Source organism: Halichoeres trimaculatus, unplaced genomic scaffold (genome assembly GCF_033239565.1).
Source record: "Halichoeres trimaculatus isolate MK-OKI-2021-1 unplaced genomic scaffold, fHalTri1.1 fHalTri1_scaffold_6, whole genome shotgun sequence".
NCBI lineage: Eukaryota > Metazoa > Chordata > Actinopteri > Labriformes > Labridae > Halichoeres > Halichoeres trimaculatus.
The window spans coordinates 5,536,895-5,555,184 of NW_027437184.1; the positions used below are offsets into that span (position 1 = coordinate 5,536,895).

At 40.2% G+C, this 18,290-nt stretch overlaps 1 protein-coding gene across 2 annotated transcripts; it reads left to right on the forward strand.

Annotated features, from left to right (window-relative positions):
* Positions 1-449: 449 nt before the first annotated feature.
* On the forward strand, positions 450-12,656 carry LOC141791637 (organic cation/carnitine transporter 2-like). Of its 2 annotated transcripts, XM_074672233.1 has the most exons (11): positions 450-689; positions 841-1,023; positions 3,879-3,982; positions 5,038-5,192; positions 5,285-5,456; positions 5,567-5,699; positions 6,837-6,937; positions 8,112-8,326; positions 8,540-8,722; positions 10,336-10,471; positions 12,404-12,656. In XM_074672233.1, the coding sequence occupies exons 1-11, from the start codon at positions 483-485 to the stop codon at positions 12,471-12,473; spliced, it is 1,659 nt and encodes a 552-aa protein (XP_074528334.1). In that variant the 5' UTR covers positions 450-482; the 3' UTR covers positions 12,474-12,656. The 2 variants fall into 2 exon arrangements, with proteins under 2 accessions (XP_074528334.1, XP_074528335.1); XM_074672234.1 differs by lacking the exon at positions 12,404-12,656 and having other exon boundaries at positions 8,112-8,208; positions 10,336-10,472.
* The last annotated feature ends 5,634 nt before the right edge of the window (positions 12,657-18,290 follow it).

Here is an 18,290-nt window from a genome sequence, read left to right on the forward strand (position 1 = left end):
TATCTCATCCTAATCCGTCATGAGCAAAAAGTTGGAGACTTCTTTTTAAATTCATGAAACCTTAAGCAGAATCAGAGTTTAAGATTTAAACTTGTAATTTATACCTTTTTTTTTTTTAGATGTAGACCTCAGTGGTTGCCATGTGATAGTAGGAGTTCAGTACCTGATCTCAGCCCTCTGAACATGACTTCCCTCTTGTGCAATGTTGCTCTGATTAAACATTTATAGAAGAAGTTTATAGTAAGAAGCAGTAAAAAGAAAAACCCAGCAGGCATCTCAGTTCAGTGAACTAATTAGGGGTGTGAGTGACTGCTGCTGTTCATAAAGAGTACTTTAATTCCCCGCCCACTCTGTGAGATACCTCATACAACAAGGTGTGGCCAGCAAGGTGTCTGGTGACAAGAAGGAAAACTTGTCTGCTTGAGCAAAAAGTTCCTAACATCAACAAAGCTGACACCAGAAGGCACAGACCGGCTTCCACGATGCAGGATTATGATGAAGCCGTCGCCTTTCTGGGTCAGTGGGGACGTTTCCAGCAGGTGGTCTTCTTCATGCTTGTAGCCAGCATCTTACCTAACGGGTTTGGAGCGTTTTCTGTCGTCTTCTTTGCTGACATTCCCAGACACCACTGCCTGATTCCTGATGTGAATCTCACCGAGGACTGGCTTAACGTCATTATTCCAGTGGAGGTAGGCACATTTTGATGAGCACAGCAATGTTGTGAGCTGAGTTTTCTATTTATACGTTACTCATTCAGAATCTAAAAAGGTTGAGCAAAAAGGAACAGATTATTAAAAACACTGGCTTTATGCATAAATTTTGTCTTCGTGTGTCCCTGAGGTGATCCATGGAGAGGAGAAGCAGAGTAGCTGCAGCAGATACCGCCTGGATGTGGTCAGAAACCTCTCTGCTCAGGGATTTATTCCTGGCAGGGACGTGAACCTTACTGAGCTGGAGCAGGAGGGCTGTGTGGATGGATGGAGCTACAGCAAAGACATCTATCAGTCAACTGTTGTCTCTGAGGTGAGAAGGATGATTTACAGAGTGGCTGTAGCTTTGGTCCCTCATGTTTCTAACTCTTTTCTCTTTGAGCTCTTTTTTAGTCGCTCCCTTTTATTTCTGTCCTTGAGATTCACTTTGTTTGGGTTTTAATGAACAAACCCCCCACAGCACATGTGGTTGTTTCTTTTTTGTGTGTGTCTAGCCTCCAATCCAGTCACTCCATGTTTTTTAGTTTTCCATGCACAGATTAGTGTGGCCACTTTATTAGGTACACCTTGCTAGAACCCAGTTGGACACGCTTTTGACTTCAGAGCTGCCTTAATCCTTTGTTGCATAGACTCAACAAGGTACTGGAAACATTCCCCAGAGAGTTTGGTCCATATTGACATGATAGCATCACACAGTTGCTGCAGATTTGTCGTCTGAACATCCATGATGAGAATCTCCCGTTCCACCACATCCCAAAGGTGCTCTATTGGATTGAGATCTGGGGACTGTGGAGGACATTTGAGAACAGGGAACTCATTGTCATGTTGAAGAAAGCAGTCTGAGATGATTCCAGCTTTATGATGTGGAGCGTTATCCTGCTGGAAGTAGCCATCAGAAGATGGGTACACTGTGCTCATAAAAGGATGGACATGGTCAGCAACAATACTCAGGTAGGCTGTGGACTTTAAACCATGCTCAGTTGGTACTAAGGGGCCCAAAGTGAGCCAAGAAAATCTCCCCCACACCATTACACCAGCAGCAGCAGCCTGAACCGCTGATACAAGGCAGGATGGATCCATGCTTTCATGTTGTTGATGCCAAATTCTGACCCTACCATCTGAATGTGGAGCAGAAATCCAGACTCATCAGACCAGGCAACGTTTCTCCAATCTTCTATTGTCCAGTTTTGGTGTTGCTGTGTGAATTGTAGCCTCAGTTTCCTGTTCTTAGCTGACAGGAGGGTCACCCGGTGTGGTCTTCTGCTGCTGTAGCCCATCTGCCTCAAGGTTGGACGTGTTGTGTGTTCAGAGATGCTCTTCTGCAGACCTCGGTTGTAACCAGTGGTTATTTGAGTTACTGTTGCCTTTCTATCAGCTCCAACCAGTCTGTCCATTCTCCTCTGACCTCTGGCATCAACAAGGTATTTTGTCCCACAAAACTGCTGCTCACTGGATATTTTCTCTTTTTGGGACCATTCTCTGTAAACCCTAGAGATGGTTGTCATGTGATTGGCTGATTGGAAAGTTGCGCTAATGAGCAGTTGGACAGGTGTGCCTAATGAAGAGTATGCTTCCATATAATAGTGATGTATCAATGTGACATGAGAAAACTATAAGGGCCTTTAGTTTTCCTTTTAACTCTTCATGTGTGTGTTGAGGCAGATAAACAAACATGGGTGTCTCTGTTCTTGAATGTTTTGATTAGTTAGTATAAACAGCTGTGTGAGACGAAAGGTTCCCATGGTAACCTGCTCGTTAATCTGCTTGAGTGCTGCAGCGGTTAAACTTCTGTCTGAGACAGATGATGAACAATTAGGTTTTTGGTGAAAACAAGGGTTTGAATTTCCTGTTCCTGTGTCAAAACTGTAAAAGTTATCAGAAAACAGTTTGAACAGTGAGCCTCCTAAGATTCTGATCGAGAAATATGATGTGTTTTTTATGTCTGTGATGACAAAAATTGGACCAGGGTGTTAAGTGAAAAAGTGGTTACAAATGGTACTCAGCTAAGAATCCAGATCAGAGATAACATTAAAGAAGTATACAGAAAAACAAGGTTTTGTCTCACCATTTTTTTGCCAAATGGTATAATCTTTTGTTTAGAAACTCTCTTTGTTTAAAGCAAGAGAAGCCGGGGAATGTTTTGATGTCATATTTATCTGTGTGGAGTGAAGTTTGTGGAACTTATGACAGTTTGTTCAGGAGAGTTTTAATGGTCAAGCACTCTGAGAGCAGCGTTTTTAGTGGAAAAAGCTGAAAAGTCTGTGTCGTTTAAACAGAGAAATCACAAAATCAGTATAAGATATTTAAAATTTACATCATACATTAATAGCAGAAAGATCTGTGAACATTTTAAAACAAAAATTAAGTCTGTAGGTGAAAGTATATTAAAGTTTAAGCATCTCAAAGTTCAGGGAGTTTTAGGAAGAGAAGCTTAAGTTTCCTATTCATTTTAAAGGAGATTTTTTTGTTACAAAAAGCTTAATAAATCAGACTTTTTAAGGGTTAGAGCTAAGAAAAGACATAATACGCATGTCAACAACAAGCTGAATGGTTTGAAATTTTAATTGTGAAAATCGGACAATGGAGCTATCATAAGGCTAACTCTAGCCTAGCCTTTGTCAAGCTCTTTATCTGCTCATCATCACTGCTGAGGTCATAATTACTGTTGGACTGAAACCCAGGAGGAGGAGCAGCTCAGAAACCTCCAGGAAGATTTAGTCATGTTAATGGAGACATCAAAGAGGGAAAGGCTGTCAGTCTGCTTGGCTCCCTGAGGCAGTTCACACCTACAGCTTCACACCTAATAGCACGGGAAAATAACAAGAAAATTGTGACTTGAATAATCTCTAGACTTGTCTTTACCGTGTGGATGTGGAGACTGGACTTTGAAACATTACATCTGAAGAGTTCATTTGGTTTGAAGCTGTATGCTGTGGTTTAATAGTTCTTGCAAAGAGACATAAAGACATAAAGACATGCAGGAATGTAGACGGACAGATCAGAGAGGAAGACACTCAGGCTGTGAATGCTTATCAGTCACCATACCTCAAAGAAATGTGTTCAACGTTAGCTGTGAATGAAACCATGAGGAGCTGTTTACAATATCAAACAAGTATCACTGTAGATTCCTTCCTGATCCTTTTTGTTGTTCATGCCTTGATTTCCCAGTTTGACCTGGTGTGCAGTGAGCAGTGGAAGCAACCGTTTACCTCTACAGTCGCCTTTCTGGGGGTTCTCTTTGGATCCTTTTTCTCGGGACAGTTCTCAGACAGGTAACCTTTATATCAGTGGCGATTGCTCTAAGACTGCAAGGGGAGCTCAGCTTCCCCTAAAATGTCCCCAAAAAAGTGGTGATATGTTCTGCTGTGTGTACATTTCATTGACAAAATTTGAGCTAGAATTCCTTCATCTTTTGCTCAGAATCAGCTCCAATCACAGGTAACTGGCTCCACCTCCTTCTCATTCATCCCTGCAGAGTCTCAGCGCTTTAACACAGTCGGACGCTGAGCGTCTTCTGTCTTCAGTGGGGAAGTGTAGGGTGGGTTGTTCCACTGTGGAAACTGGACGGTCATTGGATAAACGCTGGGCTTTGTCCCGCCCATCGGACGCTCAGCGTCTCTGGGGGTCTATGAGGCAGTGGGCTGGCCTGGACGCTGGGCTTCTGCATGATTATTGGATGATCTGTCTGAGGCTGAATCCCTTTTTGATTGACAGTGAAATGAGCCAGTCAGCAATCTTGAAGTATAACCCTCCACCAGAGCATCTTCTGAGTTTTACAGTCAGATGTTCTGGACTGATCCAGAGGTTTTATCGATCCCCAGCGAGTTTACCTTTCTTAAAAACGACGAGCGTTGTGTTTAAAGATTCTCTCTCTTTTCACCAATAAGCAGCTACAGCTACAGCTGTGGAGCTTCTCCCCCTGTCACTCACACTTACAACCTGCAGGTGGAGAGAGGAGCTTCTCCTGTTTAAAGCGGCTCAAGTCTTACACCCGCAACTCAATGGGCCAAGGCCGTTTAAGCAGTCTAGCTCTGCTGCCCATTGACAGAACACTGGTAAAATCCCTGGAAAAAACACCTGGTTGTTACGACAGGGTCACAGATCATTTTCTTGAAAAGGAACAAAGGGGCAGAATTTACGTTTAAATGAAAAAACACATTTATGATGTAGGCCAGAAAAAAATGAGCTTCCCCTCCTTGACTGACCAGCAGCTGCCACTGATTTATATCATTGTTCTCTTTAACCCCCCAAATCAAAAACTACGACCCTTTGTTTTGTTACCTGTTTCACATCTTGTTTGATTTTTATTGGTGTGATTTTACTCCAGGTTTGGGAGGAAGCCCGTCCTCTTTGCAACCATGGCAGTTCAAACTCTTTTCACCTTTGCTCAAATCTTCTCCCCGTCTTGGACGGTGTTCTGCATCCTCCTGTTCTTCGGTGGAATGGGACAGATCTCAAACTATGTGACTGGTTTTGTGCTGGGTAAATATAAACATTTCATTTCCTTTCATTACTTTTTTAAGACACTTGGAACAGTGTTATGTAGTCTTCAGACTTTTCTCTTTCTTTTGCAGGGACTGAGATTTTGACGGGGAAGGTGCGCGTGCTGTTTTCATCTATGGGTGTGTGTCTGGGCTTTGCTGTCGGCTACATGATGCTGCCTCTCTTTGCTTACTATTTAAGGGACTGGAAATCTCTCCTGATTGGCTTGTCCGTACCTGGCTTGGCGTATTTGCCTCTCTGGTGGTAAGTTGTTCAGTTATTATAAAATCAGAAAACATGTCAATGCTAAGGCAGCCTTGCCTTGCATGCTAAAAGCCATGTTTTGGTGCTGATTTCCTTCCCCTCTGTGCCAGGGTCATCCCAGAGTCTCCCAGATGGCTGCTCACTCAGGGGAGAGTCGAGGAGGCTGAGGCGATTCTGAGAAAAGCTGCAAGGTGGAACAAAGTTCAGGCTCCACAGGTCATCTTTAAGGATTACAAGGAGTATGTAAGTCTGCTTTGAATCTAATTATTCCAACATGTGCTTAAAGGTCCCATATCCTGCTCCTTTCCTGCAGTTTAATATGGATCATTGATGTCTCCATGAAATGGTAGTAACATGTTTTGGTCCAAAAAGCCAATAAATCAAGCACAGCAGCATTGTTTCCAGGCTCTCATAGCCCCTCTGTTCAGAACGCTCTGATTTAGTGGGCGTGGCCTTTATATGTAAATGAGACACCGCTGATACCGCCCCGCTCTTCAGCGTCACTGAGAGCGGCGCCACGAGCTCCGAGTGCACAATGTTTAGAAAACAGCGAAGCTAGTTTACCGTAACATTACAGGCTAAAACAACAGGCTAACCGCAGCTAAAGTTAGCATCCTGAAGTTAACACAGAGACAGGAGGGACACTGAGGAAAAGCTCTTCCATCTGCTCCACAGCACACAGCATTTAAAATACTCACATTTCCAGGGTCCCAGGTTTGTTGGAGGATAGTTGGTAATGCGCCTGGATTCAGGACCAGTCTATTCACTAGCCCTCTGTTGGACTGTCCAAAGTTGGAAAAGCAGTCGGCCGTGAAGTGACTAGCACACACATGCACAGTTTTACTGAGTGAAGCTGGAACATTTCCCTCATAAATGAACTCTAGCCACTTAGTCTGTCTTCTTCGAAGATGGGAAGCTTGTGCATGGAACTATGTGGCTGTTTACAGCCAAAAACAGAGCAGTGATGGCTCTTCAACTTCAGCATCCCCCCCCCCCCCCCCTCCAGCAGCGGGGAGGGGGTTTGAGGCTATCTGCTGCGGTAGACCAATCAGGTCAGACTTGCTCCTGATTGATTAAAAAAGGGAAACGCTGACGTCGGTAAATCCCCAAAATCCAAACAGCTTGTTTAGGTCAGGATTTTACATTGAAAAGCACTACTAAATACAGGTTTTGTCATTAAATATCACATTTTGTGGGCTGGGAGGAAAGCCAAAGACCCACACATTTCACTAAAAGACTTAACAAAGTGTTTTTTGCATAATATGGGACCTTAAAAGAGAAAAGTTGTTGGTACAATTCACTACAAATGGTTGAACTGAATTTTCCAAAAATTCTTGCAGAAGCTAAAATAAGGTGATACTGAGGCTGTTTGTCATGCAGGTTGATGAGAAAGAGACACAGCTGAAAGAGAATCACAGTATTTTCAGCCTGCTGAAGAATCAAGACATCAGAAACACAACCGTGATTCTGTGCCTGGTGTGGTAGGTAACCCCCATAACTTGTCTTTTCTGTATGAACGTGGAGTCAGATCAGTCTCAAAATTTACAAATGCCCAAATTTTGTGTAAACTGAGTCTCTTAAAAAGGGGGCACATGGAGCATAAAGTTAAAATGCCATACAGAAAGTACATACCTTATAATATAACCGGCTGAATTGTAGCAACCCATGTTCATAAAGAATGTAACAAATGATTGTCCAACACCTCAAAGATTTCTTAGATGCCAGTGGAAAGAAAAAGAAGCAAAAGTAGAGTATGATTCACCTGATGGCTGAGGACACTAAGCAGCTTCTGTTGAGGGGTTGGTGAGGAGGGTGCTGCTGCTGATTTTGTTGAAAGTGGGCTGTATTCATCTGAGTGTAGAAACTAAAAAGAGCATAGGAGTTGTTGACTAGAATTTCCTTCTCAATCGCCAGTAAAAGAAGCTCAGACAACCTCTTCTCAGAGCAAAGTTTTGTTTTCGCTTCAGTTTGGAGAATGAACGTTCAGCAGTTGCTGAGACAGAAGATGCTTATTGCTCACTTTAACTTCAGTCATCTTGCAAGAATAAACTGTGCACAAACTAAACGCTACCGCTGCAAAACCTACTGACTTTTAAAAAAAAGTTTTTTATTTGATAAAAGCTTGGAAAATGATTAAAAAGTCATATTTTTTAAAAAGTATGAAATTGCTAAAATTATCATTATGAATTATTTAATTATAATAATACAATATTAAAGAATAGTAAAACATAATTCACAATTTAATGGCCATATTACATGTTTGTCAGTTATTTATCAAAGGGTATTTATTTCAAAATGTTGTTTTAATTTATTTAATTATGAATCTGGGGTTCCATACACGAATGCCTTTTTTTTTCATCAGTGAAAGTCTGTAGCCAATCAGATGTCTCCCTCCTTTTCAGCCAATCCCAGTCATGTAGATTTTGCGAATCCTTCCGTGTGGATTTGCGCACGCATTTGCAAATATTTTACACATTTGTGGATCAGTTTACGCATTTGTAGATGCATCTACACACCTAAAAATTTTGCATTTGTAAATTTTGAGACTGATCTGACTCCATAAACTAAGTCACAAAATCTCAAAGTTAAATTTTAAAGAAATCAGCAATGTGTTTTCAAGAACTTTTATAACCGACTCTGTTTGTATCTTCCCAGGTTTACTCTGAGTACAGGATACAGCGGCCTGTCCCTGAACACATCCCGACTTCACGCTGACCCTTATCTCAGCTGCTTCCTCTCAGCTGCCATAGAGGTACCGGCGTACATTACTTGCTGGCTTGCAATGCGATTTGTACCTCGCAGAGTGTCGACCATCTGTGTCTTACTCCTGGGAGGAGTGTCGCTCTACCTCATTCAGTTGGTACCAAAAAGTAAGTTAAACGTGTCAGTGTTTACGTTTCCTCTTGGAGACGCTGTAGTTAAAAGGAGGGACTAAAAAGATCAGTTTTGGACAGGTTGAGCTAAAGATGGTGTCCCTTCATCTACCTTTGAATTATCAGCATCATGTAATCCAAATGCAGAGTTTGAAAGAAGGAAATGAGACACTCCTGATCTCCCAACACAAACTGTTTCTTACCTTCCAGGTCTGCCGAGCCTGGCCGTTGCTCTGGAGATGCTGGGTAAATTTGGGATTACCAGCGGCACATCCCTGGCTTATGCCTACACAGCAGAGCTTTATCCGACAGTTGTCAGGAACACGGCGACTGGAACATGTTCGACTGTATCCAGAGTGGGCAGCTGCATCGCACCTTTTGTATTACAGCTGAGTGAGTAAAACGGTCTTAAACAAATCCACCAGGTTTCAGTGAGGGAATCCAAACGCACTACTTTTCAAATGAATGGCATTTAAAAACCGTTTGTCCTATTGAAAAGCTGTAGAAAGTGGCATTATCGTCAGATTCTCAAGTTTCCAACGGTCCCTAAATGTATCACACGTGACGTCAGCAACCGGCGGGAAAGAACGATGATTTCTGTGGGACTGCTGTCCACATCTCGTTTATTCACATGTCCTCTTTGAAAATCTGCGGAAAATCAACCGTTTGCTTTAGCTCAATTCTGTAAAAAACAAATAATTTTACACTCTCTGCTGCTTTAAAGAAGTCTCGAATGATTGACTTTTGTCTTGTATTTAAATCTAAAAAATTATTTGAAAATTGCCTTCCATCTTCCTGGTGTCATGTTTAGCTTAGGGCTGCTCTGCACCAACAAGCAACAGTTTGTGAGTTCAGAGCTTGTAAAAATGAAAAAACTTCACTCTTCTTTGATCCAAGACTTAAATAAAGTGTTTTGTACATAGTTATTCACAGTTTTCATTGCTTTAGACTAAATATTCAATTTCAGCCTTTCTTTTTTAATAGTTTCTTGCATTCTGGTTCGAGAGGCACCCATCTGCAGGGACTGAGCTTCGCCATATTGTCAACACATAGGCAAACCGGAAGTTGGTCTTCTTCGTGTTTTTTTTAAATCTTTTTTTTTTTTTTAATGTGAGAATGTGCAATTAAAGTTATTACAGTACTGAAGATTCTTTTGTTTTTGGAGTCCTTTTTTTTTTTTCTTTTTTCAGTATTACCAAAGTACAATTAACAATATACACATAGTTGCAGCCAGGGGCTAACATACAGCAATCATCCAACAAAGATGCACAAAAATATACATATAACAACACAAGAAAAAGAAAAGTTAAAATATTATTCGTGTTCTTTTTGACTTTTTTGGCGCTACGGTGCTCTCATTAAACTGAAAGTTGGACATATTCAAGAATTTATTCAAACTCCATAACAAAATATGTTTTTATTTTCCTGTTTATGGTTAACAGAATTCAGACTGGCGCTATACCCCTGGTTGTGTTTCTTAACCATTTTTTGTTGTATTTCTGGTTTAAATTTTTGTTTTCTGTTTTGTTTCTTACATGAATTACCGTTTCATTTGAAACGTGCATAATACATGTCAACAGTATAACGTCTACAAAATCTGGTTACGTCGAAATTTCATTTGTGTTTCATTGAGATCTGGTATTATTGGCTCTAAGGTGCGTCCGAGTTCCTGCATGGTGTCGTACAGCTGAAAAAGTGAAAAAATAGACAAAGAAGACCAACTTCCGGTTTGCCTTTTCCGCTATGTGTTGACGATATGGCGACGCTCAGTCCCTGCAGATGGGTGCTCTTGTCTGGTTCAGTTATGTTGCTGAGACATTGTTGAGTTACACCTGTCTTTAGCCCTGGTTCTCCTGACCTAATAGAAGTGGAGAACTTCATATTGAGACCACAGAGAGTAAAAATGTGACAGAAGCAAAAAGCTCTGAGTGCTCTGTCTACACATCAGTTGTGTTTCCCAGCACAGACCCCCGCTTTAATCCGACTCTCCTCTCCGTCTTGGACAGGTGTCTTCTTTAAGCACCTTCCATATATCATGATGGGGACTCTGGCTATTGCTTGTGCTGGAGCTGCTCTCTTCCTGCCAGAGAGTTTTGGGCGACCTCTACCTCAAACCATTCAAGAGATGCATAAAAGAAAAAGGTGGGTGTCTTAAAGAATATATACACAACTTTACTTTTAACTCAATAGCATTTTTCTTTTCAAAATATCATCAGTTCACAGCCTCAGAGCTCAATGTTTTTCTGAATGTGGATAGCACAGTAGAAAAAACTGAAATCTTATCAAGTGTTTTTGTCTTATTTTCAGTGGAAAATGTCTTTTTAGACTTAATATGAGCCACATTTCATCAGTCAAGGAAAATGTCATGTTTAAAGTTATTTAAAGACAAAAATAAGGTCTGAATTGTTTGTAACGGTTAAAAAACCTGCCAATGGATCAAGAAAAAAATGCTTGAAACTAGAATAACGTCCCAGTACAAGTGACTTTTCTCTTGTTCCATTGGCAGATTTGTTTTTATTTGTTACAATCATAGACTGTATAAAACATGGATGTAGTCTCCCCCAACGTCACTCGTCTGTTTCTGAAACAGTAAATGAAGCACATCGGCTATAGCGGCCATATTGGTAGTGGTAATTGCGTACAGCTATAGGGCACCTGTAGGTCACGCGATCCTGATCTGTGCCTCTTATTAGGTGAGCTTGCTATCTTAATATCCTCTGAACGGTCAGTTAGAAAAAAATTCACCCCATGTACAATGGGTGCTGATAGTAAAATAAGCGACTCAGACAGAAGACGTTTTTGGAAACAGGCTGTAAAAAGGTTAATTTCTGCTTTGAAAAACAGCTTTTTTTGGCTCGGTGTGTATGTGGCTCGTGGTACTTCCGAAACCAGCCTCAAGCTGACACTCGAGAAACAGCAGTTGGTTGTTACAAATAAAAACAAATCTGCCAATGGAACAAAAGAAAAGTCACTTGTATTAAAACATAATTCTAATTTCAAGCAAATTTTCAAGCAATTTTTTCTTGTTCTATTGGCATTTATTTTTTTTTTACTTGTTACAACCAATTCAGACCTCATTTTTGTCTTTAAATAACTTTAAACAAGACATTTGTCTGGACTGATAAGTTGAATGTGGACCATATTAGGTATAATAACACATTTCTAAATGATTACAAGACAAAAACACGTGATTAAATCACTTTTTTTTGCAGCACATTATGTTAGCTATGAAGAAGCTGTCATTCTCAATTTGATATCCTTGTATTGTTATTATGACCCAGTTCTAAACACTTGGATTAATTATTATCATTTTTTGGAGAGGGCTTTTAATGCCTTTAATTGGAGAGAGCAGGAAACAGGACAAGGGTGGGGGGTGACATACAGGAAAGGTGCCACAGGTTGGCTCCAAGCCCAGGCAGCCTGCTCCAGGGTTTGCATCACAGGGAGCAAACACTGCAAAAACTGAAATCAAAGCAATTGTTTTGTCTTATTTTTAGTAAAAGTTGTCTTTTTATACTTTATTTGAGCCACATTCAACTAACAGGTCCATAAGAATGTTTTATTTTAAGAGACAAAAAAGTCTGGATTGTTTGAAGCAAGTTAGAAAATCTGCCAGTGGGGTAAGAAAAATGTGTTTTTCAAGTTTCTGAAAATTAGAAATGACGTCTTAATGCAAGAAACTTTTTTTCTTACTGAACTGGCAGATTTTTTTTACTTGTTTAAAGCAATTCAGAGCTCATTTTATCTTTAAATAACTTAAAACAAGACTTTTTTTGACTGGTCAGGTGAATGTGACTCAGATTAAGTCTAAAAACACTTTTTGTAATTGAAAATAAGACAAAACCACTTGATTAGATTTCATCGTGTCACAGTGCAACATAGACTACCAGACTACACCAGATGTAGATATTTGATAAAAAAAAGTATGAATATCTAAATGTTTGTCATATCTAGTAAAAGTTAGAGAGTAATTTGACCTGTACTGAGAAGTGTGAAGTCATGTAAAAATTCAGCTCTTTTAGTGTTTTTCTCTTTTCAGATAATTAATGTTTATATTTTCTTTTGTTTCAACAGGATAAAGTGGCCCTGCACTGCTCGAAAACAACATCCAAAACCTGGGGTGCTTTTTGAAAGTAAACTGTAGATGAGTGAAACATTTTGTAGAATTGTAAAAAAAAAAAAAAAAAAAAACAAGGTATAAGTAATGTAAATTATAAAATAAATACATTTAAAAATAGGTTATAAAATGTTTTCTTAAGGAAACTGTCTTTGAAGGTCACTTCAACAACTTGTACGTCAGTGTAGATCGCTGTTTGTAAGACACTTGGAAGAGGATATAGAGCTGAAAAGAGTATCTCTTGACATTGTATAATGGGAATTGTGCAAATAAACACGAACGAATTTCATGTTAAGCACCGTTTTGCATCCATTGCTTCAGGGTAAAAACTGTTATAACCTGTTTTTCCTGTTTTCCCCTGAATCCCTGAGGAGGTCCTGGTCCCTTTGTGGCTGCATACCTACGATATGTCGGCACACTTTCTAATTTTCTCCGCACAGTTAACCTCCTACAGTGATGTTGCTGTTACTGTTCCCTCAATGAAACAAAAATGAAGGTCATGTTCAGCTGCTGAAGGTAAACGTGTGCTGCTCTATGTAGAAGCCCATAACGTAATAATAACCCATAATGTAATGAATTTGGCCTTTTTAGAATGTAATAGGCCCATAACGTAATAACTGACCAATAATGTAATAAAAGTCCCGAACCTGTAATGTAATAACTTTTGACCAATAACGCAATAACTTATTATGTTATTGGCCGGTTTTTACGTTATGGGCCTGATGCAAAAAAAAAAAAAACTTAGAAAATGTAATAACTGAGCAAATACCATAATAACCAGCTAATAGTACAATACGTTTGCCCTTTTTGACAATGTTATAGGCAATGCACATAATAACTGACCATATAAGTGTATAGCATATCAGTTAGTGCCTCAAAAAAGTGCTCATTTTTGTCATGAAAAATGCAATATTTATTAAAACTCTGTAACAGTTGTTCCTAAAATTTTACTGTATTTGTTATGGCTTGTGTTCTTCAAGATAAAATTAAACATTAAATAACAAAATTGAGTTGTGGTCTCAACAACTTTAGATCCTGAACTGAACAATAGAACGATGGAATTGAACATATTTAACCTGAGCACAAAAATAATGAGGATTACTGTTCCCTTTTCTTACATTTAAAAATAAAAAAAATCTAATTTAAATTACTTTTTACACTGAAAAATACATCAACTTGTCTTTGGCAAACAGCTCTTAAAGACCACTGTTTACAGTAAAAGAGAGAGAGTTATAACTATGTATTTTTTAGTAATTATGAATCCAATAATTGACAAAATCCAACGTAAGTTATTACGTTATAGGTTCAGGATTTTGATTACCTTATTGGTCAGTTATGTTGTTATGGGCCTATTACATTTTAAGAAGGCCAAATTTATTACATTATGGGTCATTAGTACGTTATGGGCTTCTACACTCCATCTTTCAAACTAGCCAGGGTTGCATAAAAAGAGGCCAAATTCTGCAGGAACAATGGAGCAAAGTCAGGTGAAATTAGAACTCAAAGGATAAGTTTTACACATCTCAGATGTCCAGATGGCTGATTCTGTCTATAATTGTGAAAACACGTTGTGATGTGAATAAGAACCGGTGAACAGACAGACGGCAGCGTGTGATTGGTCAGGAGAGGGAGGGCGAGGGTGTTAATGTGTTTATATCACAGTATTTTGGGCTTCATACATTTTCTTTTTGTTCTGATGTATAGAAGTTACTTTATGTGATTGAATAATTAAAGGGATAGTTCAGTTTTTTTGAAGTGGGGTTGTATGAGCTCTATGTGACCACTAAGGACATTAGATACAGTTGAAAGTTGTCTCCTCTCCCTCAGTAAGACACAAACTGTAATTGATGGTGACGAGGAAATAGACGCTAACAGGGACAGACGTTACCAGATTCAACGGCTATTTTCTCAGCCTACAAGAACTAAAATCAAAAAGTAATACCACACTTTAAGAGTACGCTACATAAAATATTTTTTAAGTGCATTAAGTCTTCGGAAATATAAACATTTATCCAGACCTAACTAACTGATCATGTGTCCTTCCGCGCAGCGCTAGTGCGCTCCGTCCCCCCTCCTCCTTTCAGCTGTAGGGAATGTAAACAAGCTATGCTTCGAGCGCTGGTTGTAGCCTCGTGTAAGTTTTATCAAGTATCGTAATTCTTTTGTTTGTACTCTATGGACTGTGAGGCAGCGTAGGAAATTCAAAATGAGTGACTATGACAGCGACGATGAAGTTCCATTCATTTTGGAACCGAAAGGATAGGCAGAGAAAATAGCCTTTGAATCTGGTACGGTCTCTCCCTGTTAGCGTCTATTTCCTCGTCACCATCGATTACAGTTTGTGTCTTACTGAGGGAGAGGAGACAACTTTCTACTGTATCTAATGTCCTTAATGGTCACATAGAGCTCATACAACCCCACTTCAAAAAAACTGAACTATCCCTTTAAGGTTACAATTTCCTTAGTAGTATGAACGCAATGTGTGATGTCAGACCTTGGAGGCTACTCTTATGCCACAGCCACACCGGATGCAAATTTGCAAAGACAGGCGTTGAGATTACATACAAAGTCAATGCAAAGACGTGTTTGGACGCAGATTCGCCCTGGGCAGCGCATTGGATGTGTTGAGCATCCAGCGCGTTTGGGGCGTCAAACGCCTCTACGCTCCAGCCAATCAGCGATGACATTCCCTGCACCTGCTCTGACTCCAACCCCACCAAAAGTTGAAGAAAAAAATCTGTGCGATGTTTCATTATCCAGAGTTATACAATACGATGTGTGTACTCTGCAGAGACTGAAAAAAAAGGAGCAGACTTGGGTGAAAGTTGCTGAGGAGACAGGTTTTGAAGGTAAGTTCTGTAAATATTCGTTTCCAGCTGGATTTGCTTGCACGGGTCATCACTGAGTCCGACTGTGTTTTCCTCAGTGGAGTTTTGAGCCTGATAGAGAGGAGGAAGGAGCGGGGCAGGAGCAGAGCCAGGGAAAAGATGGAAGTTCTCTGCGGTCCCCTCTTTCCTCGACCCCTTCATTATCCTCAGAGAGACCTCAGGGAATTTGGGTCGGGGGGTCGAGGATAAGGTCGCAGGGAACAGCCAGGCAGGGCCAGTGGAGGTGGATTACCAGGGAGAGGCAGCAGGCCTTGATTGTGATCTCCTAAGCTTTCACATACTCTCTACAGGCGTGACGCGCATTTAAATTCGCAAATTCGGTCCAGTGTGGCCACTGCATAAGAGTTTTGAGAATATAATTTTTGTTGCAATAAATGAGTCAAACCAATGGAGGAAAAGTGTAATATAAAGGAACATACTTTTCAGAGGGATGACATTCCTGTTTTTAAAACCTTTTTGATGATCTTATGTAAAATTCTAATTTTTAATACTGACTTTTGGGATTTCACTAACTGTAGGTCACAATCATCAGTGTGAAATAAAAAAAAATGCCTGAAGTATTTCACTCCGTGTAACATGCAGGTATCACTTTCTGAAATGAATGTCACTTTCTGGGATGAATGCAGAATCTCAGCAAACCTGAAGGCTCAGTTCCCGCACGCTGTATCACTCCCAGTCAAAGATTTATTTGTAACTTTTCGGTCGGTGTGACCTTTATCAGATATTACACAACAACCAAACCTTTCTTTGATTTTGTGAAATGAACTGCCAAAATAAATTTAACCTTTCGACATCTAGAAATGTAGGTAGTTTCAGTTCTTTGTAATCAAGATGGGACTTAACCATTTTCTTTTTTCTCTTTCCAAAACTGCCTCTCTCCTTTAAAAGCTTGCTGACAGTGTTGGTAATCAATCAGTTAATCTTTACTCGTACAGCGCCGAATCATAAGACTGTTATCTTGGGAAAGTTGCCACACACATAAACAGGTCTGGACCAGATAATTTTATCACTGTCATCACAGCAGACACATCCATGGAGATAAAACTGAAAGAAGGATGGGCAGAGAACAAAGGTGCAGACACGATGGTGTGAATGAGCACAACACCTTTTCTGCAAACCTTATCACATGACTGATTTTGCAATAACCTGCAAACACAAAATCACAAAATCTATGTTGCCCTACACTGTAAAAAGTGGTTTTGCACATTTGTTGTTCTAAAACACTTTTTTAGTCAGTATCAGTGGCGTGGATATTTTTTTTGAGGAAGCCAAGTTAGACAAAGCCTGTTATCTGTATTTGTTTTAGGGAGTGTGGTACATAAAAGGCTATGTTGCAGTTTGTATCGCTATTTCATGTAACGGAACGACCTGTTAGAGCGCCCAGAGAGCGCTCGTTTTACTTACTTTGAACAACAAACACACGCCCTTTAGCTCTCCCACCCTCACTCACTCATTCACACATGTACATTGTCCTCTTGACTTAGCTTAAACATCGTATTAATTAATTCAACCGCCCACTTAAACACACAAGCGGCCGCTTCATGCACACTGCTAATGTGCTAACCTCCCTGATTTCATTCAGTGGCTCGATGATGACGATACTGTGATTTGATTGGTTTGAGGCCAAAGACGGGGTGGCTTCCCTTGACACAGTCTTGGCCAATCACAGAAGAGCAGTGTCATGACCACGGCCTCATCTGATTGGTTATTCATTTGTTTTTTTTTTCACCAAGGGACTCCAACTCTGCTTGGCTTCCTTGCGGACAACAGCGTGCAGTATCCTATTTTCACCACGCATTTGCCACAGAACATGTAGGAGGGCGCTGTTTTACACATTGTAAAATGCTCAATAAATAGAGGAGAGGAATAAGGAAGAGATGACGGTGACAAAACACAGAAGAAGTATTGAAACTGTTAAAAAAATATATTTTCATTAAATCACAGCTACAGTCTAAAAAAAGAGAGGAAGCATGGCTTCCCTTGGCCTCCGGGAGAAAACGCCACTGGTCAGTATGATAAAATATAACTGACTGACTGAATTGTGATGACACATAATTATAAGTTAACATCATCTCAAATACAAAATATATTTCAAAATAAAATCTATGTCCACATAATCAGAAATGCACGTCAACTTGATGGTGAACGTTTCTGTTATGTCTTAATACAGCACTTTAAAAAAAATGACACCGTAAAATAACAGTAAAATACTGGCAAACCTTCTGCCATTGTTTGACATCAAAGCATCTTTTTGGTTGTGATGGCGTTTTGTAACCATGAGTGAGGAGAGGGAAAACACAGTGGATGTAAGACCCTGCTGTACACTGATATGATACACTGCAGCGGACAACAGCTGTCTGTGCTCCACTGCACAGACCGGCTGTCTGTGCTCTGTTGTACAGACCAATTGTCTGTGCTCCGCTGCACAGAGAGGCTGTCTATGCTCTACTGCACGGATCAGCTGTCTGTGCACTGTTTGTCTGTGCTCCGCTGCATGGACTGTCTGTCTGTGCACTGTCTGTCAGTGCTTCGCTACACGGACTGGCTGTCTGTGCACTGTCTACCTGTTCTCTGCTCCATAGACTGGCTGTCTGTAGGGCCTGTACGCTTAGTTATTTTTTACAGTGCATATAGTGTTTATGCTAATACACAAGATGTGTTGATGTGTTAAGAACAGACAAGACAGCAGGTCATTATCATAGAGCATTAACAGCTTGTCTGTGCCATTTAGAGCACAGACAGCCTGTGCCTTCTCTGTAACATCTCAGTGTACAGCAGGGTCTTATATCCACTGTGTTCCCTACTCACTCACGGATACAAAATGGCATCACATCAAAAACTTTGCTGTAAAAACTTGGTGAATTAAGTTCATCCATTATTTTTGTAGTTCTCGACCTTTTCTCGAGGTCAAACTTTCTGACACTTCATGTTGAATTAACTCAGTCAAGCAACAAGA